This window comes from Phasianus colchicus, chromosome 13 (genome assembly GCF_987193195.1).
Source record: "Phasianus colchicus chromosome 13, bPhaCol1.hap1.1, whole genome shotgun sequence".
In the NCBI taxonomy this organism is placed as follows: Eukaryota; Metazoa; Chordata; class Aves; order Galliformes; family Phasianidae; genus Phasianus; species Phasianus colchicus.
Genome location: NC_143448.1, coordinates 2,224,524 through 2,249,585, shown reverse-complemented (window position 1 = coordinate 2,249,585; position 25,062 = coordinate 2,224,524). Strand labels below are relative to the sequence as shown.

At 58.9% G+C, this 25,062-nt stretch overlaps 2 protein-coding genes across 6 annotated transcripts in view; one reads left to right on the top strand and one right to left on the bottom strand.

Moving 5' to 3' along the window:
- SLC9A5 (solute carrier family 9 member A5) overlaps window positions 1–11,686 on the bottom strand; it is a 17,950-nt gene extending 6,264 nt beyond the window's left edge. The window contains exons 1-15 of one of the 4 annotated variants that reach the window (XM_031615465.2): window positions 11,436–11,686; window positions 5,111–5,413; window positions 4,499–4,662; window positions 3,748–3,826; window positions 3,382–3,559; window positions 3,086–3,306; window positions 2,749–2,951; window positions 2,395–2,484; window positions 2,240–2,310; window positions 1,481–1,610; window positions 1,312–1,400; window positions 932–1,058; window positions 668–838; window positions 456–525; window positions 130–261 (exon numbers count right to left, since the gene is read on the bottom strand). In XM_031615465.2, coding sequence (XP_031471325.2) covers window positions 130–261; window positions 456–525; window positions 668–838; window positions 932–1,058; window positions 1,312–1,400; window positions 1,481–1,610; window positions 2,240–2,310; window positions 2,395–2,484; window positions 2,749–2,951; window positions 3,086–3,306; window positions 3,382–3,559; window positions 3,748–3,826; window positions 4,499–4,662; window positions 5,111–5,413; window positions 11,436–11,613 — 2,206 coding nt within the window. In that variant the 5' untranslated portion in view covers window positions 11,614–11,686. Of the gene's footprint in view, window positions 1–129; window positions 262–455; window positions 526–667; window positions 839–931; window positions 1,059–1,311; window positions 1,401–1,480; window positions 1,611–2,239; window positions 2,311–2,394; window positions 2,485–2,748; window positions 2,952–3,085; window positions 3,307–3,381; window positions 3,560–3,747; window positions 3,827–4,498; window positions 4,666–5,110; window positions 5,414–8,579; window positions 8,780–11,435 lie in introns of those variants that run through there. The other 3 variants (XM_090149770.1, XM_090149771.1, XM_090149772.1) reach the window with 3 other exon arrangements.
- Window positions 9,870–25,062, top strand: FHOD1 (formin homology 2 domain containing 1). 2 transcript variants are annotated; one of them, XM_090149768.1, is made up of 24 exons: window positions 9,870–10,107; window positions 15,289–15,395; window positions 15,474–15,538; window positions 16,216–16,283; window positions 16,367–16,472; window positions 16,551–16,645; window positions 16,999–17,110; window positions 17,360–17,454; window positions 17,535–17,678; window positions 17,753–17,976; window positions 18,060–18,167; window positions 18,417–18,440; window positions 18,775–18,828; window positions 19,416–19,579; window positions 19,963–20,825; window positions 21,048–21,200; window positions 21,382–21,564; window positions 21,773–21,892; window positions 22,070–22,231; window positions 22,308–22,498; window positions 22,581–22,773; window positions 23,815–23,971; window positions 24,059–24,235; window positions 24,727–25,062. In XM_090149768.1, exons 1-24 carry the CDS (start codon window positions 9,937–9,939, stop codon window positions 24,807–24,809), a joined length of 3,819 nt encoding a protein of 1,272 aa, XP_090005894.1. In that variant the 5' UTR covers window positions 9,870–9,936; the 3' UTR covers window positions 24,810–25,062. The 2 variants fall into 2 exon arrangements, with proteins under 2 accessions (XP_090005894.1, XP_031471323.2); XM_031615463.2 differs by lacking the exons at window positions 18,417–18,440; window positions 18,775–18,828.

Here is a 25,062-nt window from a genome sequence, read left to right as displayed (position 1 = left end):
TTGGAGGCTCTGCTGTGCCTCCATGGCCACAGAGAAGAGCAGCTCTGCCATTCGTGCTCCATTCACTTTGCTGTTGTCCAGTCCAAGCCAACCTTGCTCCATAGGCAGAGGAAAGACTGACATGCCTACCTGGGGTTGTCTTTCCCTGCAGGACCTCATCGGTGGCACGAGCGATGAACACGATCCCTTCATCATCCTCTCTCTCTGTTTCTGAGCTATCGCTCTCCTCCTCATCAGAGCTGACTGTCACCAGCACGGGAACTGCAGCCACATGGGGGGGGGGGGGGGGGTGTATGGCGGATAGTTACCCTAAGAGCTGCCCCCCTGCACCCATGGGAGAAGGATCTGGTGCCAGCACAACCCCAGTGCCACCAAGCATGGACAACATGTTACTGCCATCCCACCCCAATGAGTCCCCTTGCAGGTTCTGAGAACAAATCCTGCCACCTCCTTACCCGCCTCCTGCCAGGGGACGTTTCTGTGCGTCCTCCCATTGGGTGCATCGCTGGGCAGAGAGATGTTTTTCTGTAGAGGGAGAGGGATCTGAATGGGACACAACCCTGTCCCCAGGCTCTGCAGATGCCAAAGCCCTGCAGCACATCATGGACCCCGCAGGACCTCACTACCCTATATCTAGTAGGGGAGCAGGAATTTGGGGATCGCTTGCCTTCTTCCTGCCCTTTTCCTTCAGCCTGGCTTTGCTCTTGGAGGAGCAGACGTTGTGCTTGGTGGACTTGAAGGTCTCCAGGCGCCTCTTCATGTTCTGCCGGAAGATTTCTTTATCTTGGCGTTCTTGTTTATCTGGAGAGATGAAGTGACGGCTGTAGCTGGCCTTGTACTGGCCGAGGGAGAGGCAAAGAGACACAGGGTGAGCAGCCAGCCCCGCGCAGCACCCTCCATCCCTGCTCCTGCTGCAGGCGGCAGCGCTCACCCGCCGCCGGGGCTTGTAGAGGCTCCCGCGCAGCACGTGGTGCATGGCTGCATCCTCCTTGTCCCGCCGGCTCCGCACCGTGTCGATCACCTGCAGGTCCAGGCATGCACCACTCCCGCTCTCCCTCCTGGGAAATTGGAGCATCCCAGTGGATCTGGCTCATCCCAATGGATCATGCACATCCTGATGAATCCGACCCATCCCAATGGACCCAACCAATACAATGGATCATGCTCATCCCAATGGATCTGACCCATCCCAATGGATCATGCCCATCCCAATGGATCCATCCAATCCCAGTGGGTCCAGCTCATCCCAGGGATGATGCAGCCAAGAAGTGCTGCCCAGATGCTGGGGCATAGAGGGATGCTAGCACTCACAGCAGGTTTGTAACTGACGACTCTGACATGGATGTGCGGCTGGGCATGGAGGGCAGTGCCAGCTTGGCAGCTGACAGCACGTGGCCACCCTGGTGGAGTGACAGAGATGGTCTGGAGGGGTTCCCACCACCTCATCCAGTGGGACCCAGCTCCCACCACACACCCCTACCTGGTCCACAAAGCTGATGGCATCACGGATGTTCAGCTTGTAGTAGACATCCCAGATCTCATCCCGCAGCTTGTAGGCAGATTTCCTCATCAGGAGCTGGCTCAGGTACTTTTTGTCAAACTGCTCCCACCTGCAGCAAGATGGACACGTGGGTGGCTAAAGTCCCACGGGGGATGGATGGATGGATACAGTGGTCGTTGGACGTTTTCCCATGCAAAGTCCAAAGTGCCCAAAGCATGAGGAGAGAAGGCTGTGCCTGGGAACACCCTGGCAGAAGACAATAGGAGGGGACAGGACATGCTGCCACACTGTCCCCAAGCCAAGGGGAAACCGGAGACCCAGTGACGGGCGCAGGGTTGGAGCTGGTGGAGCTGCCCAGACAGAGCTTCCCTACAGGAAGCAGGCTCTCTGCACGCTTTTCCTGTTGTGATTCTGCAGACAAACACTCTCAAAATTTTAACAGTTCCTTCCTCAGTATCCAGTGCGTCTCTGTCTGGGGAGGCACAATGACATCACGGCCACCACAGTCCTGCAGCAACTCCAGCATAGGCAATGCCACCTTGTGCCCTGAGTCACCTCTGCCCAACCTCTCGTTAGGACACTTCTGGAGCCAGTGGTTTGCATTGTACCATGCAGATGGACAGACATACCCCTTCCTGGTCCTGCTGCCTTGCCCACAGCAGGACTGTCCACCTTGGGATGTCCCCATGGCTGCCACACTACCCCATCCAGCTGAATGCCAGCAGACAAGACACTCACTTGTCCCGCCAGTAGTGGTAGCCATGGTGTCCCACGATGTCCTCCACTGCTGCCAGGATGTGGTCAAAGGCCTGGAGTGAGGAGAAAAGGGTGAGAGTGGTGGAGAGTGACCCAGGCTAAGCATGCCTCATCTTGGTGCTGCAGGGAACACCTACGTGCTCGTGTAGCTCCTCATTCAATGTGGGTTTGTGGTGGTCGCTGCGTTTCACTTTCAGCCACGTCACCAGTGGTTTGATGGTGAGGCCCTGGAATGGCAGGAGAGGGCATGGGAAAGACTGGGAGGGCAAGAGGGTGTGTGGATAGGGCATAAGAGCAAAAGGAGCACAAAGTGACCAGGGGCATTGGTAGTGACAGCCACGTGCAATGTTCCCACTGTGCTTTGGGTCTGTGTGATGGCACTGTGGGGATCTGACACCTGGTACCTAATGTCCCAAGTCATGCTCCTCCAGACCCCAAGGCTGGCATCTGCCCATGGTGCTGCTCCCCAAAGGCAGAGTGCCCATTCTCACCTGCACGATGACAGTGAAGAACACCACCACGATGGTCGTTGCCACAAAGTAGTCCTTGGCTTTCACCTTTGCCTCATCCAGCAGGATAACCAGGGCGAAGGCGACGGCTCCACGGAGGCCACCGTATGACATGACCACCTGGTCAATCCTGTCCAAGGGGATGAGGCGGAAGCGGTTGAGGACATAGGTCTGGAGGACAACACCTGGAGAAGAATGAGGAGGAGAGTCTGGGATGCCACCGGAGCCCCATAGATGAGGCAAAGCCAAAACCAATAGCCACTCTTGGAGAATGCTGCTTTTTGGCAAGAAAATAGCTGGGACAGCAGGACAGACTGACCCACAGCTCTGAAGAGCAGGATAAAGATCAGGGTGCCCAGCACCAGCGCGGTGTCCCATGTCCACTTGGAAGTGTCCACAGCTGACATGCCCAGAAACATGAAGATGATGGTCTCTGAGCTGCTGGCCAGCGTCTTCATGGTGTACTTGACCGTGGTGCGGGATTTCTGGGAGATGTTGGCTTCCACATATTTCTTGCAGCAGATCCCGCAGAAGGTGACTCTGCAGAGGGGCAGAAGGAGCTGGCATGACCCTGTGGTGAGCACCCCTGATTTCCCAGGGCTCCCTGGTACTCACGCCAGGATGGCGGAGAGCGAGACCATCTCAGCAGCCAGGTAGGCAACATAGGCCAGGAGGAAGACGAAGAGCGGCTCGATGATGCGCACGCGTTTGGTGAACCGTGTGATGAGAGCCAGCAGGAAGGCGAAGAGCAGCCCCACGGCCGTGCCCCCCAGACTCACCAGGAAGAAGGAGGCTGAGGGGAAGAGGTTGGGTTGCATCTTTGGTGAGACTTGCCAAGCCCCATGCTCCCACCTGACTCCCCACCAAGGCATCCAGTGATGATGGCTGAGATGGGCTTAGTGATTGCCCACGGCATGACAGCACCCACGCTCCTCCCCTGTTCACCATGCTACAGGAAGATCTGGTGGGGCACATACTCACCTACCCCCTTCATGTAGTCCGTGGCATGGATGTGCGCTGGGCCCAGCTCCACAAAAGAGTTGAAGACCTTGTACAGCACCTGCAGGCAACACAAGTCCTTTGGGAATGGCAGAGAAACTTCCTACCATGGGAGGGGCAGCACAGGTGGGCAGGATGGACCCAAGCATTCCCCCAAGGCCAGCACAGTGGAAGGACCCAGTGGCACGGGGTTGCCCCCAGTCTGGGGATGTCACCTGCACCCTCTACCCATTCTGGGGGATTCCAGTGCCTGGCCCACATTGGGCTCCACCTTCATAGGATCACAGACTGATTTGGATTGGAACGGACTCTTCTGGGTCATCCAGCCCAATCCCATAGCATGGGCAGGACACAATCAATAGAATTATTCAGGTTGGAAAAGATTACTAAGATAACCAAGTCCAACTCCAGCTCATCTCCACCATGCCCACTGCCCATCTCCACGGTTCTTGACCATCTCCAGGGATGGGGACTCCCCCACCTCCCAGGGCAGCCTCACCATTCCTTCTGAGAATAAATTTTTCCTAATATCCACTCTGAACCTCCCCTAGTGCAACTTAAGGCCGTTACCTCTCATCCATTTTTCACTACATAAAGTTGCCCAAAGCCACGTCAACCTGATGCTGAACACCTCCAGGGATGGGGCACCCATAGCTTCTCCAGACAACCTGCTGCAGTGCCTCACCACCCTCATTGTCATTAGGACTGCAGGGCCCCCCTGGCTCCAACTCACCACAGTGACAGCATCATTCAGGAGGGACTCGCCAAACACAATGATGAAGAGGGTCTCATTTACATGGACCTCTTCAAAAACTGCCAGCACTGCCACAGGGTCCACAGCCGAGATGAGGCTGCCGAAGAGCAGGAAATCCATCAGCCCAGCTTCCACACCTGGATCTGCTGGGACAGAAGGATAGAGGTGAGGCGGGTCATTCTCCCCAGGTGAGGGACTGTGTAGCCTGTCCATCAGACCTCTGAGGTCTCCCTATGGTGACACGGGGTTTGGCACATGAGGGAAGAAGTGCTTGGACCAGGCACCAAGAGGTTCCTCCGGGCTCAGAGGAGCTCAAAAGAAAGCCCAGGCCAAGCAGGGCCAGCAGCTCCAGCCGAGGACAGGGAACACGGCAGCGAGCCAGCAGAGCTAGCCAAGGTCGGCGACAAAAATAGCAAAGACATGAGTCAGCCCGATGCCAAGAAGGTCCCCTTTGTCCTCCACACTTGCTGGTCCTGCCAGAACATCATTCCCAGCTCCTGAAAGCTATGGGATCCACTCCAGGGCTCTAAATTTGGGAGTGTTTTGCATCTTCCCACCCCTTTTGGTGATGTGGGCTCCCCTAGCACCCACCCATCAGCCCTGCCTGATGCAGGCCCCAGAGCGCGGTGCCGGTGGTGAAGGAGTTCCAGAGCGTGCCCACAACTGCATAGGTGAGGATGGCACCAATGTTGTCGAAGAACAAGCGGCTGGGCATGAAGTAGCCCGAGTCCAGGACGATGGGGGGTAGGAGGAAGAGGAAGAACATGTTGGGCTCCAGCTGGTATTTGGGTTTCTTGGCCACGGCCAACACGATGCCACCCAGGCCCAGCCCCAGCAGGATGAGGAGGCAGCTCTCCGGCACGACGGATGTCACCTTCCTGGACAGGTGGAACACTGAAGGGAAGGAAGAATGTGAGCATCAGCCAAATGGGCACCCTGGGTCCACCGACTGTATGTGAGCAGAAGAACTCCCAGCTAGTTGGCTCACTTGGCTGCCCTTCTACCACCACAAAGCCCAGTCCCTAAAGCTCTTAATGAGGTGCTTGTGCCAATCACCCCACCAGGAAGAAGGCTGTGCTGTGGTCTGACATCAACCTCAGGACATTGGGCTCCTTCCCTCCCTGGGAACTCCATAGATGGACCGCAGCTCTACCCAGCCCAGGGTCTTTCCACTAATGGTGTAAACCTTGAGAGAAGCTCAGAAACTGGCTTCCGTGTCTCTACTGCACATGCCTGTCTGCTCTGAGCCTGTCCTAGATCAGGATTTCAGGTCCTCCACCTCCCAAGCCACTGCCATATAAGCCAAGCAGTTGGGCATTTTGCTTTTTTAGCGCTGCAAGCAGTGCTGGCTGCTTTTCAAGTGAGGCATCCTGGTCACAGGAACACAGTATACCCCACACAGGGATGGAGACGTTCAGCCCTGGTGATGGGTGACCTTGTTTGCAGCTGTCTGAGCATGCAGGTGGAGCAGCATGCAAACAAACACTGCAGCGCGTCGGCCAGAGTGCTGGCTGACCTACCTGCATGCAAACATCAAGTATGCGAGAGCTGCGGATGAAGGGATGCTTGCAAGAATCAGTTTATTCCAGCAAGCCATGAAAGAGGATCTATTTAATGGAGCAAGCTGATCACACCCTCATATTCATATATTAGCCCTGTGGCAAGGAGCCTGATGGCACAAGGCCACATCATGCCAGCCAGCAGTGGGGACATGCTCCCCGTGGCAGCCTTGTCCCCATGTAAACCCAAATCATTGCAGCCTCTTGGCAAAATCAGCAGGGCAACCCACAGATTCCTTTGTATTCCTCCTGCCTCCCACCACTGAGGTCCTGCAGTCATCACTGGTGACATCCCGGATCTGTGGCACAACTTGGCCATCAGGTGAAGGTATCGTAGGATCATTAAGAAAAGAGCTCTCAGATCCCCAACCCCAGCCCACCCCCACCGTGCCCACTGTCCACGTCCCTCAGTGCCACATCCCCACAGCTCTGGGACACCTCCAGGGATGGAGACTCCCCCACCTCCCTGGGAGCTGTGCCACCGCATCAATGCTCTTTGGGAGAGTAAATTATTCTTAATATCCAACCTGAACCTCATCTGGTGCAACTCAAAGCCATTATCAGGAACCAGCTGGCACCTCATCCTCAAGTAAAGGGACATCACAGCCTCCAGACCATCACTTGGCTGCCCTGCCACCACCCCAAACCTCAGTCCTGAATGTTCTGGGTGAGAGGAGCCTGTTGCTTGTGCCAGTCACCCCACCAGAAGGAAGGCTACACTGATCAAAGAAGTTCACAGCATCGATGGGAGAAGCCCTGGATGCACAGCCAGGGAATGCTGCTGGCTTTGTTGCTCTGCACAGTGCCGCCCTCACAGCAAATCCCAGCACACGAGCTGCTCTGCAGCAGGGACGGGTGGCAAGAGCTCTAATTTTACACCCGCTAGGCAAGAATTTCAGCATTAACGTTCCCACAGCAACAGTAACTCAGCCACATGTGAATTAACTTCAGAGGCATCATCTCTGCTCCAGACATCCCCAGCACGGGATGTACCATCAGGAGGACTTGAGGACAAACCCTGCTCCCCCCCCCCCATGGGGCTCGGGGTCAATCATGGAATCATTAAGGCTGGAAAAGAAAGCTAAGATCATCAAGTCCAACCACTGACCCATCAGCACCATGCCCACTAATTGTGCCCCAGCAGGATCGGAGACACCAAAACCAATCAGCGCTGGGAGCAGTGGGGTCAGGGTTGGATGCAAAGGGAGAAGGTTGGGACCCACAGTCCCCTCCCTGCAGTGTGGGTGAGGGGAGGCTGTGGGGCAATGCTCATCACTTCTCCTTTCCCTCTTCCCCACAGCAAACAGCAGGAAAGGCAGTAGAGCCTGGATAATGCCTCGCTATGCAGGAAGCCAACACTCAGCCCGGTTTCCTCCGCCTCAGGCATTTGCCTGCTGCTTGCTTGGGGCTCCCCAGCACTGTGATGGTTTCCAAGAACAAGAGCCTACAGTTTCACTTCCCCATCATACAGCGCTGAGGACGCTTCCGCCCCTGCAGTCACAGGGCTGAGAGCTGGCAGCAGCTTTTCCGCACCAGCTTGCGCCCAGCACCCAGCACCCAGCATGGCCACCCCCCCCTTGGAGACCCTCTGATCCCGTCCCCATCTCTTCCCATGCCCTTGGGCACCCTGGGCACAGCAGTGCCAGGGCTAGAAGCAGGGGTAGGATGCGTCCCCAGGCCATGGGAAGGCTGACTGCTGTCACATCACTGCCACCAAGCACCAAGCTGTGCCCACTGAGGTGGCACACGGTGGCTTCTCTCACCCCGCAACCAAACGTGGGGTGGGAAAGGGAATGCACCAAGGGAAACCCAAATAGATGAGCTGCCTGAGAATGAGGCATGGAGCCAGAGCTCCCGTCTCCATGCTGCACTCGGCAGCTGGAGGTGGCACAGCTGCAGGCAGAGGGCTCGATGCCTCAGCTCATGATTTATTCCTTGCAGAGGTTTAGCTGCGAGAAGGCCGAGGGAGGATGGAGCGTGAGGTGCACAGCCGTGGGCTGGGTGATGCTGGAGCAGGAGGAGGGCGGCTGACAGTGACAGCAACACCCTGCCCTGGGTGTTAATGCATCCCCGCTCCCCCAGCAGCACTTTGAGGAGGACACCCTCTTCAAGGTCACTGTCACACCTCCTGGGTGCCCGCTTTGTGCCACGTGGCTCCGGTGTGACCCACCAGAGGTGACCACCCAGCGCCGCTCCCAACCCCAACAGCAGCACACGCACCCCTGCAGCTCACCCCATGGGCTGTCCCCTGTGTGCCCACCCTGGGGGGCCACCAACGTGTCTCCTGGGTGCCACCAGCCAGGCTCTGCTCTGTCACCGCTCATCACACCCTCATGGCGAAGAATGGTGCCCCTCTCCGTGGGCCACCGAGCGCCGTACCGTCACCTCCGGGGTGACGCGGGACCGCCCCTCACCCCGGTGTCAGCCCACCCCCCAGCTGTCACCGCTGCCCATCCCGTGGCCGCGTCACCCGCGGAGCCCCCCGTCCCGGCGGCACTCACCGATCTTGGCCAGGCTGGCCACCAGGATCCAGGCGGCCACCAGGCACGGCACCTGCACCTCCTGCCACTGCCACCGCAGCAGCTCGGCTCCCGCCGGAGGAACGGCGGCGGGGCCGGGGGAGGCCGGGGTGCCGCTGCCCGGGGGATGCATGGCCCCGCACCTCCGCCGCTCCGCAGCTCCGCCGGCCCCGCCGCGACGTCACCGGCAACGGCGGGGGCAGAGCCCGGCCCGCCCCGCAGCGCCCGCCCCGCCCCGGAGCTGCTCCATCCGCCCCGGTCCCCGGTTCTGCACAGGTCCCAGCGATGTCCAGGTGTCACCACCACCTGCCTCGGTGCCGCCCCCCGCAGCCTCCTCGATCCCCAGTGCTGCCCGATGCCACCCCCACCTGGCCTGATGCCATCCCCGCCCTCCCAGGTCTCCAGTCCTGCCGGGATGCCACCTTTATTGCCCCAGTCTCCCACACTGCCCCAGTGTCACTTCATCTGCCCTAGAACCCAATGTTGCCACGGTGTCATCTCTGCAATCCCACCTGCCCTGGTCCCAGCATCACCCCGATGTCACCTCCTGGTCCCCAGCACTGCCCCGCTCACCCCAAGCAGCACCTCCATGCCACCTCAAGCTCTGGTCCCTCTGCACGTGCCCCAAAGCCTCCCGCCCCTCAGTGGTCTCCTTGCACCTGCCTTGGTCCCTCCTTCACCACCCCGATGTCCCCTTCATCACCCTTGCTATCCCCTCCATCCCCCTGCTGTCCCCTCCATCATCTTCCGTGCCCCCATCACTTGCTGTCTCCTCCATCACCCGCTGTCTCCTCCATCACCTGCTGTCTCCTCCATCCCTTGCTGTCCCCTCCATCCCCTGCTGTTCCTCCATCACCTACTACCCCTTCATCATCTGCTGTACCTCCATCAAATACTTTCCCTTCATCACCCACTGTCCCTCCATCCCCCTGCTGTCCTCTCCATCCGCCTGCTGCACCATCGCCTGCTGTCAGGTGACCACCATCGCTATCCCTCCATCACTTGCTATCTCCACCATCACCTGCTGTCCCCCTGCTGTCACCCCCGAGGGACCACCCCTGCACACTCCACGCACGCAGGACACCCAGAGCATCCCCGTGCACCTGGAGCCCCTCAGTGCCTTCGGAGCATCCCTACGCTCCCTCGCCCCCCGCACCCCATCCCCTCCCCCCGCCCCCTTTTAACCTTTTGGAGCCTCCCGAGCAAAGCCCCGCTTACACCCGCGGAGGGCGCCCGAGCGCGGGGCGGTGCCGGCTCGGTGCCGGGGCGGTGCCGGGGGCTGTCCCGGTGCCACCCCCTGGAGCTCCGGTCGCTGTGCGGCGGCGGTGGCGGTGCCGCCATGGCGGAGACTACGGTCCCGTGCCGGGTGCAATACCTGGAAGACTCCGATCCTTTCGGTTGCGGCAGTTTTCCGGAGCCCCGACGTGCGCCTGTTTACGCCGTGGAGGAAGCTCTGGCCCTGGGAGCGCAGCTGCCCGCGGTGCACCGGCTGCTGGGAGCGCCGCTGCCGGTAAATGGGGGGGACGGGAGGAGGGGAGGGCGTGCTGAGCATCCCGGGCGTGGCTGTGGGGCTGGGGTCCCACGGGGCTGCGCGGTGCCCGGTTGCTGCTTGGGGATAGAGGAGCGGTGGAGGGCTCGGAAACCCGTACGGAGAGTGGGCACGGCCGTATCCACATCCCCACGTCGGAAGGACGTGGCCGTGTGGCTGTAGCCATGCGCTGCCATGGGGACACTGCTGCTGCCGCGGTGGCCGGAGCGTGGGCAGTGTCACCGCTTGTCCCCGAGAGCCTCGGTGTCTGCCTTCGTTCCGCCTGATGCCAACCCGCCCGGCGTCGCAGAGGAAGTGGCTTCGCCTTCTAGGGCCGGTTCCCATCCGACTGCAATGGCTTGGGGCTCTGTGTCGGCATCCCGCGGCACACTGCGATGGAGCGCCGTGAGCCCCCCAGCACGGCCCGACCGTGGGATTCAGCCGCCTGGCCGTGCACGGGGCTGCAGGGCTGCCCGCCCCTTGTCCCACTCAGCGTTTGCATGGGCTGGAAGGAAAGCCCCGCTGAAAATCGTGCACTGAGCAACTTCCTCCGGGAAGTGGGGAGGAAGGAGGCACAGCACTGGAGGTCCGAAGCACTGCTGGCGTCCCAACCCAGGCTGGAGCCTCCTCTCCCCACTTCCCTCCTGCCTGGGGATCCCCTGTTGGAGTGCTGCCATCAGAGTGCTCTTTACAGTCCCCTCCTGATGGGAGGTGGGTGGGTTTTCTCCCCTTTCTCCCCTTTCTCCCACGGGCCTGGGACACTTCAGCCATGGCTGCGCATCTCCATGGCACCAGTGCGCAAAGCTGGGGGCGAGGCAATGGGAAGAGGGTTGCTGTGAGACCTTCTCCTGAGCCAAACGAGCTCCATTCGTCCCCACTTTCATTTTTTCATGAAGCAGAGCAGCAGCCTTTCATGGTGTCCCCGTCATGGGATTTTTGGCTGCTGACTAAACGCAGTTTGTTTGGGAACACGCAGCTCCAGACATGACGAATGGAGCAAACTCAAATTTCAGGCATGCGTCCTCCCCACCCCGGAGCTGTAATGGGATCACCGGCCCGGGGTGCCACCATGGGGACAGGGACACTGTGGGGCTGGAGCCAACCCCCCCTCCCCACGCAGTGCCCACGCTGCCAGGTGCCGCTCACAGCCCCATTACTCACCGTGCTATAATTAGGAAATGAACAGTCACTATTAATTTTTTCCCCTATAAACCTCAGCCCTGGATGCTGGGCTCGTCCCGCTTCGCTCGGCGGCATCCTCCCACCCTGGGTGCCCCACATCCCCCAGAATGGAGCCGCACAGGACTTACTCTCCCTGCCCACACGTGCACAGCCACACGGCCCCTCGCTTCCTCTCCGTGCAGCTGATGGCTTTTTCATGCTTTCCGGAAGGCGTTTGTGCCTGAAATACCTTCCCGGCCCACTTTCCGCAGCCGCATTGTTCTGGTCCGGGATGATGCTATCACATCCGAGCTTCCAGCAAGTCATGCAGGGCCCCACTGAGTGATGCTCCCTCCGGGTGCAGGCTCGCTTTCAATCCCTGTGAGTGTTTTGCTGCAAAATCTGTGTTTTCTACAAAAGCACGTGACTGCTGCAGAGGAAATCCCATTGCAAACTGGGGCTGCCCACCTCAATTGCAGAGGGTGGTGGCGAGGCCATCTCCGTGCCACCACTGTCCCTGGATGTCTCTTTGCATGCCCTGCACCCTGCACCAGCACTGTCAATGTAGGGATTTTCCAAACAAAACTAAACTGGGAGCCCCCTCCTCTGGAAACCTGTGGAAGAGCAAAACCTGTGTTGGTGATGGGTTTGGGGCTCCCACTTGCCCAAAGTCCTTGCTTCTGATGGGGTTGGGGCTCCCTCGTGTCCAAAATCCTTGATTGTGGTGGGTTTGGGGTCATTGAGCAATGGGGAACTCAGGGCTGGATGGAGAGGGCGGCGTGTGAGCAAGTGTGCAGCTCTGGGCCGTGTGTGCTGTGTGCCCTCCACAGCCCTCCTGCCTTCGTTTCCTTTTTTTCCCTACAGTGGGCACTATCCCATCCATCTGCTACCATCCATCAGCAGGAAAGGGTACGGGGCAGCACCCGGTAATAAACACCTCTACCAGCCCAGTGTCCCAAAGTGGTTCCCGTTGCCCAGTCCTTGTGCCTCAGGGTGTGAGAAGAGGAGGGGGGAGAGGCTGCAGGCATGGTAGTGTGGGTTCCAGAAGTGAGCTGTGCTGGGTTGGCTTGCACAAGAGGTTTGTTGAGATTTGGGCTCGCAAAGGTGGCTGTCCCCATGGTGTAGGGTGCAGAGCAGTGCTGAGTTATGGATGCTATGAGCTACGAGCCTACTTCACACTGCATAGAATTCATCCTGACCTTTGTGTTGAACTGTGGCCTCGAGATTGAGCCTCGACTGCAGAACATAGCAGAGATAAATGAGTTTCAGTAAATCCCCCATCTCCTCCCCATAAGCCGTGCGGGGAGTCCCATGGCACTGCACTCTCTGATTTGCAGTCTGGACGTTGCTCTGGCTCTGCCCCAGGAGCAACTTGCAGCTGAGTTTTAAGGCTCCTTTGGGTTTCTCCAAAAGATTCTCTTCTTTGGGTTTCTTGGGTTTGGGTGCTGGGTCTCCATCGCCTCCATCCTGAGGAGGTGAGGATCGTCCCCACATCACCAAAGTGTTTCTTTAAATATGCTGAAAGAGGTGCCTGGAGAGTTCCACAGCTCATCAAAGCAGGGAAAGTGTGGTTGCCAAAAAAATAGAAAGTGTTGGAGATGGGGGAAGTGCTTCCGGCACTGGCAGATAAGAAGGATGCTGTGCAGGGCTGTGCCAAGATAAGGCACTCAGCTCGTTGTTACTTGAATGGTGGGGCTGGTTTGCATGTATCTGTCTGTCTTGGCTATGGAGACCTCCAGATGTGCTTGTGGGTCCATCATCTTACAGGTCAGTGGTATCTCCATTACTGTCCCATAGAGGCATCTCCATCAAAGCCCCCTGGAGGGAACTCCATCACTGTCCCACGGAGGCATTTTCATCACAGACCCATGGAGACATCTCCATTAAGTGGTTTGGGGAGGGCAGTCCTGCTCTGGGTGCATCCATGAGCCATCATTTGCTACGTGTATCCTCTCTGAGCGTTGAAGCTCATGGTGCTGTGTGTTCCCACCTGGCTGGAGCCATGCTCCTGCTCCTTGTCCCCTCAGGATAAGTCCCCAAAAGTCCCCAAAAGCAGTAGTCAGAGGGCACTGCATTGCTACGGGAGGTGTGAGTGTGGGATGATGCAGGGGATGGATCCCTGGTGGTGCTCCCTGGGGCTTTCCCAGACTTTTGGAATGGTTGGGACTCACCTCCTGGCTCCTGGAGTGAATTGAGGCTGAAAGTGGGGTTTTGGTGATGATCCCCATGTCTCCTCCCTGGATGTTTTCCTCTCTTTCCCCTCCCTGGGTTCGCTGTGATCCCACACCACTCTATAACACTTTCCCATGCTGTTGTGCTGATGGGGACAACACTGTGACGCCACAGGACACAGCCACTGCCCCATGGCCTCACAGTGCTGTCCCCATCAGCACAACTCAATCTTGCCCAAGGAGCAACAATGCCCAGCATGGCAATGCCACTGTGCCACGTTGTGTCCCTTGTCCCTTTCCCCAGGGGATGACATTGGCCATGGTAGGCACATCCCATGCACTGGAACATCCCTCATAGGGAGCACAGCCAGGCTCACACAGCGGGGTCGTGTCACCATCCCTGACAGCAGCCAGCTGTTATCCCCAGCTCACAGCAGGGGCCATTTCTTCCCTTGAGCTGCATGGGAGCCGCATCTTGGTGCATCCTGGAAAGATGCATGGGCAGGAGTGGAAACATTCCCCCAGCCCTTGGCAGTGTCTGGTGCATGTAGCCATGGCTGGGGGCAGCAAGAAGTGAGGTGAGATGCTGACAGCACGGTGATGGAGTCCAGCCCAGCAGCAGTGCCCTGCCAAATTGCTGCTTATCTATAGGCTGAGTCAGACGGCGAGGCGTCACTCCATGCACACAGCATGGTTTGGGCTCGTTTCTTTTTGCCCTCTGGGTTTGGTGATGATGTTACGCATGCAGAGTCTTGCTTGGGACACCAAGCGCAGGGAGATGCAGGGGATGGATCTCTGTGGTGCTGCATGGGGCTGCCCTGGGGCTTTCCCAGACTTTTGGAATGGTGGGGACTCACCTCCTGGCCCCTGGAGTGAATTGGGGCTGAAAGTGGGGTTTTGGTGATGATCCCCATGTCTCCTCCCTGGATGCATCATGCGCTGTGTTTGGAGTTTTTTGGGGGGGTTAGTAAAAGTAAAAGTTTATCCCTGCTGCAGGGAGAGACGTGGGAAGGCACACGTGGATGCTGTAGGATGGGAGCGGATGCTGTAGGATCTGGGGTGGCTGCTGTAGCACCAGGGCTGCCTTTGGCCCTTCCCCTCCCACCACGTGGCTGGGTGTGGACCTGGGGCTGAGTCATGGGGCTGAGTCAGTGCAGCCCGCACACTGGGACACCCGTGTGGGGCTCACCATGCACAGGGATCCTGCCCTGATGGGGACAGACACTGCCACTGGGCTGGGTCTCACCAAGGGACAGTTGATGGCCTGGGGCCACCAAGGCATGGGGCTGCCAAGGCGTGGACCACCAAGGCAAGGGGCCGACAAACTGTGGAGCATACGAAGCATGGGACCAACAAAGCATGGACCTGCCAATGCATGGACTGCCAAGGCATGGGGCCACTAAAGCTTGGGATCACCAAGGCTTGGGTTTACCAAGGCATGGGGCCAACAAAGCATGGGGCTACCAAGGAATGGGACAACCAAGGAATGAGACAATCAATGCATGGGGCCACCAAGGCCTTGGGCTACCAAAGCATGGGACCACCAAGGCATGGGGCCACCAAGGCATGGGTCGGCCTTGCTGTGTGTTTCCCTGGTATGTGGCTCCCCATTTCTCCAGCAGCTCAGTGCTGGTCCCTGTGCAGGGGTAGAGTTCCTGAAGGAGACATGGTGGCATCTGTGATCCAGTGCGAACGGCCTGGGGAAATGGGTTGATGGTAGGGGAGGGTGGAGCTGCCTCCTCCATCAGCCAGGAGGGACACTGCTGCCACCCACTGCTGGGGAACTGGGGTGGGCAGGTGGCCCCCATCTCACCCAGCTGTGTGTCCCCAGCTGGAGGACTGCACGCTGCAGGTTTCCCCATCCGGCCACTACTTGGACCTGGAGCTGTCCCTGCTGGAGCAGAAGGATGACCTGGAGGCTTTCTACGAGGAGGTCAGGTGAGGCACGCGGGGGGCACTGAGCACATGGGGGTGGTGCCCCTGTACCAGCACTCAGCCCGTATCCCTTTGCCCTAGGAAGGGCCGGCGGCCAACGCTGATCCTGCGCACGCAGCTCTCCGTCCGTGTCCATGCCATCATTGGTGAGCTGGGGGGGGGTCTGCTCACCCCTGGGGCCGGGAATCCATCGCACGCTGCGGGGATTTGGGGTCAACCGAGCGAGTTCTAAATATAGCCCTGGCGAATGCAAACAAATGGCTCACGTGAGGACGAGCGCTCGGATGCACTGAGGCTTCCCATCTGGAGCGAAGGGAAAAGCCAGCAGTGCTGGGAAGGAAAGGACCGGCAATGGGGTCAGGGTCGCGCTCCCCACGCGTGGTTCCCAGGCTCTGGAATGCTCCATCCCAGCAGCTCCGGGAAGGTTTGGCAGAGCACTGGTTGGCCTGGCCGAAATACGTAGGAAAACAGTAAAAAATAGACAAATGGGTTTGGCCGGCTGCGTGCCTCTTTTGAAGGCTGCCAGCCGTGGGATGGGGACGAAGGGCAGATGGGGTTCCTGTGGGTAGCTCAGCCCCGGGGCTGTGCCTCCTGCCCGGGTTCCTGTTTCGGTTCAGCGCAGGAAACCAGAGGGGATATTTGTGTCATCGCCGGGCAGCAAAAATAGAAAGAAAAGAAAATAGGAAAGTGGCAACACTGGAAGAAATGGTGGTGGTGGAGCTGCTGCTGCTCCCGCCCCGATGTGTGTCCCACATCCCATCACTGTGCCATGTCCCCATGTGCCACTGTGCCCAGCAGCTCGTTCTCGTGCCTTTGCTTGCAGAGAAGCTGTACAACTCGCAGGGCCCGGAGCTGCGGCGCTCCCTCTTCTCCCTCAAGCAGCTCTTCCAGGTAGGTGGCTCCATGTCCCCACCCTGGAGGTGCCCACATCCCCAGCACCTGCGTGGGGACATCACTCTGGGCTTTGCTCACAGGAAGACAAGGACCTGGTGCCAGAGTTTGTGAACCTGGATGGGCTGACGTGCCTGATCAACGTGGGGGCAGAGGCGGACCAGAACTACCAGAACTACATCCTCCGTGGTGGGTTCTTGGTGTGTCCCCCCCGCTCAGTGGCACTGCTGATGGAGCGTGTCTGATGCCACCACCCCTGCCTTGCAGCCTTAAGCCAGATCATGCTCTTCGTGGATGGGATGCAGGGTGTCATCAACCACAACGAGACCATCCAGTGGCTGTACACGTTGTCGGGAAGCCCGGTAAGCTGCTGTCACACCTGACTGTGACTGTCCCCATGTGCTGTCTGTCCCCTGGGGGTTCACACCGTGCCCTGCCTTCAGGACGGGCTCAGTGCCTTGGGCTCATTGGGTGCTGCTCTTCAACATCATCAAGAGTCCCCATGGCCCCTTTATGTGATCTGGGCACAGAGGTGGAATGTAAGAGAGGGCCCCACTTTGGGTGCCATCACCCATTGGCCACCAGGATCCCAGCTGTAGGACCCTGAGCCCACAGCACCCTTCACCAAAGCCACCAGTGGAAGCCAAGCCCTGGAGAGTGGGTGCAGCCCTCTGTACTACCAGCGCCCTGCCGCAGCCACTGTCCTTTGTCCCAGTTTCGCCTGGTGGTGAAGATGGCCCTGAAGCTGCTGCTGGTCTTCGTGGAGTACACAGAGCCCAATGCCCTGCTCCTCATCCGCGCTGTCAATGCTGTGGATCAGGCAAGAGGTGGGTGCAGCCTCATCCCCCAGCCAAGGATCTCATCTTGGGGGTGGTTGGATGCAGACGACGTGGGTTGTCCATGCCCCATGCCAGCCACAGAGTGTGATGGCTATGGCATGTGCCAACCATGGCCAATGGGAGACCACCAAGAGCCCTCCAGTGGGGATGAGGACGGAGTGAGGTGCTCAGGATGCGGCGCTCCGTATCCCAAACCCGCAGTGCCTTGGTGCTACCAACATGTGTTGCTCATCCCAGGTGCATGCCCATGGTCCAACCTGATGGCCATCCTTGAGCAGCGCAATGGGGCTGACACGGAGCTGCTGGTGTTCGCCATGACATTGATCAACAAGGTGAGCACCAGGGCTGTGCCACAGGACCACCTCCTCCCCATGTCCCCGGTCCCAGCCCTGTTCCCTTTGCCACCACCCAGACGCTGGCTGCCCTCCCAGACCAAGACTCGTTCTACGACGTGACAGACTGCCTGGAGCAGCAGGGCATGGAGAGGGTCGTGCAGCAATATTTAAGCAGCAAGGGCACTGACCTCGACCTGAAGCAGCAATTTGTCCTCTATGAAGTGAGTGGGGCACCCAGGGTGATGGCAGTGTGATGCATCCCCGGGGCTCAGAGCACGTCCCCATCCCACTACAGAGCGCACTGCGGCTGGAGGATGGCGTGGAGGAGCCACCAGCAGGCGGGCGCAAGGAGCGCAGGAAGACAGACGAGGGGCGGCGTGGGTGGAGGGCACAGGGGGGCTGTGCTGAGCTCAACCCTCTGCAGAGCCCAGAGAGACCCGGATCCCCACCAAATGAGACCCCCAGCACTCCAAAGGAGCCCCCTATTGAGGACAGCCCCGAGCTGAGCATCCCAGTGGAGTAAGTGTGGGATGCGGGGATGCTGCAGTGTGACATTGGGAAGTCCTCCATGGCTCCGTTCTCTGCATCTCCTCTTTCTCCAGGCCCTGCCCCAAGAGTGTCTTCAGCAGCGCGTCCAGCCTGCGGCTCAGCCTGCCCAGCCCCCCAGCTGAGAAGGAGCCCCCCAGCATGGGGGAGAGGAGCATCTACAAGTAAGGGATGGTGCCCTGGGGGTCCCACCACCACATCCCCTCTTTCCCCCGGGCGCGCTGGGGCTGGTGAGGTTCACAGGACAGGAGAGGGCAGTGTGAGATGATTCAAGTGCAGGGACTTCACAGCATCCTTAGCCCCTCTGGGGTGCGCACACTTCTGCTCCAGCTCCATCTCTTCCCCCTCACTCCTCCTCTCTGCCCGCGCTGATTCTCTCCTCTGCCCACTCTTTCTATCTTTTCCTTTTGCAGGCTGCACCAACCTGCTGCTGTCTGGTAAGTGCCCGAGCTCTGCGTGACACCTGCTTGCTGTCCCCGGCCCTTCATTTCCTCTGCTTGTACCCTGTCTGGGTGGCCAGGATCCCCATACCACAGCTGTCCCACTTGGGGTGACAGAACTCTCCAAGTCCTCATGGGGCTCCCATGCCATCTCCAGCCTGCAGCATCCTGGTGGCAGGTCGGGTGGCTCTGGTGACAGGAACAGTTCTCTCAACATCACCAACACCATGCAAGAGTAGTTCTTGCTGGGGGTCCCCATGGCATGCCATCGGGATGGGGGTGGGGGGCAAGAGATCTCCATTAGCGGGGGCTAACCCCTGTTTTCCCTCAGGCGGGAGGATGCCCCCTCCTTGCATGGGGACAAACCTATTCTGAAGAGGTTTGAGTAAGTAGAGGCATGCGTGTGTCTCCAGGCATGCGCTTCCTCAGGCTAGATGCTTCCAGCCGCGCAGGGCAGGAGGAGCAGGAGGGTCCCACGAGTTCCAGCTCCAACACTCGGTGCCCTCCTGGGAGCTTGGTCTTGCTGCTTGTTGTGGTGGATATCAGCTTGGGACCAAGTGGCAGAGGTGGTGGAGGGAGGTGGTGGAGTCTCCAACCTTGGAGATGTTCAGAAGCTGCCTGGACATGGTGTTGAGCACAGCTCAGGGTGGCCCTGCTGGAGCAGGGTGGCACCAGGTGACCTGCAGAGGTCCATGCTGGCCTCAGCAATTCTGTCCCTATTCTTTCCCTGTCTCCCACTGGGCCATTACATCCTTGTCTTGCTATTCCCAAGCCATGGTGGCCTTACCCATCTCTCTGAAGTGCTTGGAGGTGGCTGGGACCATGGGTGGATCCTGTTGCGATGTGGCTCATGCCAAAGATTTTATTGTGGGATTGGCCCCATGCAGGGCTCGTTGTGTGGTGCTGTATGGTGTGGTTTGTCCATCCCCATCCTCACCATGCTCCCAGACAATAGCTGTCCCTATCTCACAGAGCTCGCTTCTTGGAGAACCTGGCTGCTGCCCAGAAGGAGAAGATGTCTGCCATGGCCAAGGGACGGATTGACATCCTCAGTGATGTTGCACCACCGGAGCATCCCATCGCTTGGGATGGGGACAGCAGCAACCCTGATTCTGGCACAGAACCACCCCGCATGAGTACGTGCAGGGCTGGGTTGGGAGTATGTCCCTACCAGGAGACCCACGTGGGCATTAGGAGCCCCTCTGGCCCCAGCCCACACCGTGGTACTGGGTGCCGTGGTGGTATTGGTGCCATTGAACAGCTTAGGTTGGAGAAGATCTTCAAAGATCATCCTATTCCAATGCCTGCTGTGGGCTGGGTGTCCCCCACCAGGTTAGGCTGCTCAGGATCCCATCCTGCCTGGCCTTGAATGCTTCCAGGAATGGGGTGTCCACAACTTCTCTTGGCAATCTTCTCTGGCCATCCTGTACCCATGCATCTTCCCACAAGGAATGGGCTCCAAGCCCTGCATGCAGCCCAGCAGCACCTTCTCCAACAGGTGGGCTCTATCTCTCCACAGGGTCCCACGTCTCTGACTCCTGCAGCACCATCTCCTCTGATACCAAATTCATGCTGGACATGCTCTATGCCAAGGGATCCTCGGAGCCAGGGAGGCAGAAAGTCTTCCCCGAGGAGCCATCATTGTCCCCACACCAAGGAGAGGTGGAGACGGACGCAGGGTCTTCTATCTGTGCCGAGGGACCTGGTGGTCAGGAACAAGAAAGTGCCTGGCCCCACGGCAGGGCTCCAGATGGGCTGGTGGCTAGTGCCCACGCCAAGCTGGCACGTGCTGCATCCAGCATCGACGCCGAGAGCCACACGCAGAAGCTGGAGAACTCCGTCACGATGCCCGTCAAGAACGACGTGGAGTTGTCATGGGAGCGCCTGGAGGCTGGCCCCGTGCAACTGAAAATCAAGGACTTGGACTTCACTGACCTGGGGGAGGAGGAGGACTTGGACGTCTTGGACTCAAGGCCCGTTGCCAATGGCTCTTTCCTTCCTGCCAGCATCGAGGCGACGAGTGCTGGAGTTGTCATGGCTCCCCCTCCTCCTCCCCCAATGGTCCCTGGTTGCCCACCACCTCCACCTCCACCACCCATGGCTCCTGGTTGCCCACCACCTCCACCTCCACCACCCATGGTCCCTGGCTGCCCACCTCCCCCAGGTTTCTCAGGCCCCTCAGCCACTGATGGTCCTTCCCAAGCCAAGAAGAAGAGGACAGTGAAGCTCTTCTGGAAGGAGCTGAAGCAGCTGGATGGCACTGTGGGGTCAGGAAGGTTTGGGCAGGCAACACTGTGGGCATCCTTGCAAAACGTTGAGGTCAACACTGCCAAACTGGAGCATCTCTTCGAGTCCCGTGCAAAAGAGATGCCAGCTTCCAAGGTACCAGCAGGCCAGAGCTTTTGGGGGTGTTGAGGTCTCAAGGCAATGCCACTCCATGCTGTGATGAGGATGGGTAGCTAGAGCCTTGAGAGTCGGTGGGGAGGATGGGGTGGGGGGTGATGATGATCAACACATGGGTGTGGTTCACCCCCACATCCCATGGTGTTTCACAAAGGTGAGCCCTCTGCCTGGCTGCCAGCCTGCTCCCTGTCCTCTTTTCAGAAAGTTACTGATGGAAAGAAAGTGGTGGTGGTGCTGGATCCCAAGAGGAGCAATGCCATTAACATTGGCCTCACAGTGCTGCCGCCTGTGCACATCATCAAGACAGCCGTGCTCAACTTTGATGAGTTTGCAGTCAATAAGGAAGGGATTGAGGTGAGCACTGGAGAATCTGGGCCCACCAGGGTCCCTGTGTGGGTCATTTCCCCTGGTCAGGAGGTCTGTGTGCCATGGTGCCCATGCTGTAGGTGTCCCTGATGTGACATGTCCCATCTCCCGCCATCCTGGAGGAGCAGTGACATTGCTGGTATCTGATGTATCCCTCTGCCTGCCTTAGAAAATCCTGACCATGGTCCCGACCGAGGAGGAGAAGCAGAAGATCCAGGAAGCCCAGCTGGCCAATCCTGATGTGCCCTTGGGCTCTGCGGAGCAGTTCCTACTTTCATTGTCCTCCATCAGCGACCTGACGGCCAGGCTCCAGCTCTGGGCCTTCAAGCTGGACTATGAGAGCCTGGAGCAGGTATGGGGCCACATCCTCCATCTTCCCCTCAGTGCTGTCCTTGGGATGAACCATGGGGGGAAGTGGCCACATCCAAACATTGGGCTGCAGGGCCCCAGTGCAAGCATGGGGTGCCTGTGCCCATGGTTGAGGACAAATGCTCCTGGTTGAACATTCCCCCAAGGGAGGTGACTTCCAAGGGATCTTACCTGCACCTGTCCCCATCCAGGAAATTGCAGAGCCGCTGTTTGATCTGAAAGTGGGCATGGAGCAGCTGGCCAAAAATCACACCTTCAAGTGCATCCTGGCCACGCTGTTGGCCATGGGCAACTTCCTGAATGGCTCCCAGGTGAGGAATGGGGTGCTGGGGGATGCAGCTTGGGTGCTGCAATGACAAGACCAACCATGGTACATGCGTGCCCAAGGCCACAAGAATCTCGGGAGGTGGTGTGGGTGCTGGTGATGGTCTTCTTGGTCAATGGGAAGGTGGCAAGATGGAGAGGCCCCACTGAGCATTGGGTTTCAGAGCAGAGGCTTTGAGCTGGGCTATCTGGAGAAGGTGTCGGAGGTGAAGGACACGGTGCACCGGCAGTCCCTGCTCCACCACCTCTGCCAGATGGTGGTGGAGAAGTTCCCAGAAACCACGGACCTCTACTCAGAGATCGCCTCCATCACCCGCTCTGCCAAGGTGAGACCAGGACCTGGCCCTACACCTTCACCACACCACCACCAGCACCAATGGACAATACCTTCCCCTCCCCTAGGTTGACTTTGACGAGTTGGCCAACAGCCTGGTGCAGCTGGAGAGGCGCTGCCGGGCCTCCTGGGACAACCTGAAGGTGATCGCCAAGCACGAGGCCAAGCCAGTGCTGAAGAGCAAGCTGACCGACTTCCTCAAAGACAGCACCCAACGCATCGTCGTCTTGAAGGTGGTGCACCGGCGTGTCCTCAACAGGTGGGTCCCAACCCCGCTGCGTCACCGGCCCCGAAGTCAACCTGCGGTGGGATGGCCATGCCTTGATGGGTGTCCTCTTCAGGTTCCACTCCTTCCTGCTCTACCTGGGGTACCCGGCGAGCGTTGTGAGGGATGTGAAGGTGATGCCCATCTGCAAGCTGCTGCGGGAGTTTGCCCTGGAGTACCGCACATGCCGGGAGCGCGTCCTGCAGCAGCAGAAGAAGCGTGCGGCCCACCGTGAGCGCAACAAGACGCGTGGCCGGCTCATCACAGAGGTATGGGGCTGACCATCCCACCGTGCCCTGTGCTGATAGAGTGAGAGGGAGTGGCCTCACGTTGTGCCAAGGGGTGTTCAGATGGGATGTTAGGAACAATTCCTTCTCTAACAGAACGGTGAGGCAGTGGCACAGCTGCCCAAGAGGTGGGGGAGTCACCACAGCGTCCCAGAGCTGTGGGGATGTGGCACTGACGGATGTGGGCAGTGGGCATGGTGGAGGTGGGCTGGGGTTGGGCTTGGGGGTCTGAGAGGTCTTTTCCAATCAGATCAGTGATTCAGCTTGGAAAGCAAATGGCATCTTGGGCTCCATCAGAAGAGGGGTGGCAAGCAGGGACAGGGAGGTGATCATTCCCCTCTACTCTGCTCTTGTGAGGCCCCATCTGGAGTACTGTGTCCAGGTCTGGAGCCCCAGTACAAGACTGAGAGCTGTTGGAGAGGGTCCAGAGGAGAGCCACAAAGATGATCAGGGGACTGGAGCACCTCCATTACAAAGACAGGCTGAGGGAGCTGGGTTTGTTCAGCCTGGAGAAGAGAAAGCTGTGGGGTGACCTCATTGCAGCCTTCCAGTACCTAAAGGGAGCCTATAAACAGGAGGGAGTCAACTCTTTGCAAGGGCAGATAACAGCAGGACAAGGGGAAATGGTTTTAAGTTGAAGGAGGGAGGATTTAGGTTGGATGTCAGGGGGAAGTTCTTCACAGAGAGAGTGGTGAGGAGCTGGAACAGCTGCCCAGAGAGGCTGTGGATGCTCCATCCATCCCTGGAGGTGTTCAAGGCCAGGTTGGATGGGGCCCTGGGCAGCCTGGGCTGGTATGAAATATGGAGGTTGGTGGCCCTGCCTGTGGCAGGATGAGGGTTGGAGCATCATGATCCTTGAGGTCCCTTCCAACCTGGGCCATTCTGTGATTCTACAATCCTATGATTCTGTGAGCGGTCATGGTGGTGATGGGTTGATAGTTGGACTTGATCTTGGCCTTCCAACCTTAATGATTGCGTGATTCTGAGCTGTGTCCCCAATGCCTGCCTCTTGTCCTGCTGCAGACCGAGAAGTTCTCTGGCATCACTGAGGCATCACCACCTGCCGTGGTGTCAACCAGTCCCGCACAGCAGGAGCAGGCAGAGGTGGGCCACGAGAGCATGAAGAGCATCCTGAGCTCGCCCACAGATGTCCCTGCCCGCCGCAGTCGGGGTGGCCGCGGTAGGAGCACATCGGAGATGGGGTGGCCGAGTGGGGTGGCCCCAAGGAGCACCCGGTTGATGTCAGCATCCTCATGTTCCCATGCAGTGACGGGGCTTGCCACCCCCAGCCAGGGCTCCCCAGCCCAGGAGGATGTCCCCAGCTCACCCGACGACGCCTCGGATGAGATCATGGACCGCCTGGTGAAGTCGGTGACACACAATGCCAACCCCCGTCCCTGCCCCAGCCGGGAGCGCAGGAGGTCCCGTGGTAACAGGAAGTCCTGTGAGTCCCCAGTGCCACTGTCCCCACACCCTGTGCCCCTGTGTCCCAGCCACTGTGCCCTATCCACATCCTCTGTCTTAGCTCATCCCTGTGTCCCTGTTCAGATGCTCTGCAGTCTCAGCATCCCTGTCCCCATTCTGTGTCCTTGTTCCCACACCTGTTCCGTCTCTTTATTACCCTGCCCCATCCCTTTACTTCATCCCATGTCCCATCGCTGTGCCAATTCTCTGCCCCTCTGATCTTCTCCGTCTCTGGATCTCTGTTCAGATGCTCTTTCCCACCTTTTGTGTCCCAGTCCCAATTCGGTGTCCTTGTCCCCATACCACCCTACACCCCTGTCCCAAAGCCACCCCATGCCTTGCCTCCTTTCCCTGACCCCTCCAGACCCCTAACCCTGGCACCCACCCATGCCACCAGGACTCCTTATACCCACACCAGGGCCACAAAGCCCAGTGCACAGTGACCCAGCAGCCACTCTCCTGTCCCCACAGTGCGACGGACACTGAAGAGCGGGCTGAGCGATGAGCTGGTGCAGGCGCTGGGCTTGGGACAGGCACCGGGCATGGAGGTGTGATGTGACCACCTGCATCCCATGGGGAAGGACACGGGGATGCTTGGCATGCTCCGCACCTTTGGTCTCACCTTCAGCTCCAGAGCACGATGGGAGCAATGCTCCAGAGCTGCTCTGTGGGGTCAGGATGGAGGATGGAGGAGCACATGCTGCAGTGGGAGTCGGAGCAGTATTGAGGGGAGAGGGGCTGGACCCGGACCCCTGCTGGGAGCTGGGTCTGGCTGCTGTGACAATAAAGTGATGTGACGTGTGCTTC

Excerpts from the sequence above, each read along its gene's own strand:
- FHOD1 (XM_090149768.1), top strand. The coding sequence starts at position 9,937 with ATGGCGGAGACTACGGTCCCGTGCCGGGTGCAATACCTGGAAGACTCC. Across the intron at positions 16,284-16,366 it reads CCCTCAAGCAGCTCTTCCAG|GAAGACAAGGACCTGGTGCC; the intron begins GTAGGTGGCTCC and ends CTTTGCTCACAG. Across the intron at positions 23,972-24,058 it reads CCGCAGTCGGGGTGGCCGCG|TGACGGGGCTTGCCACCCCC; the intron begins GTAGGAGCACAT and ends GTTCCCATGCAG.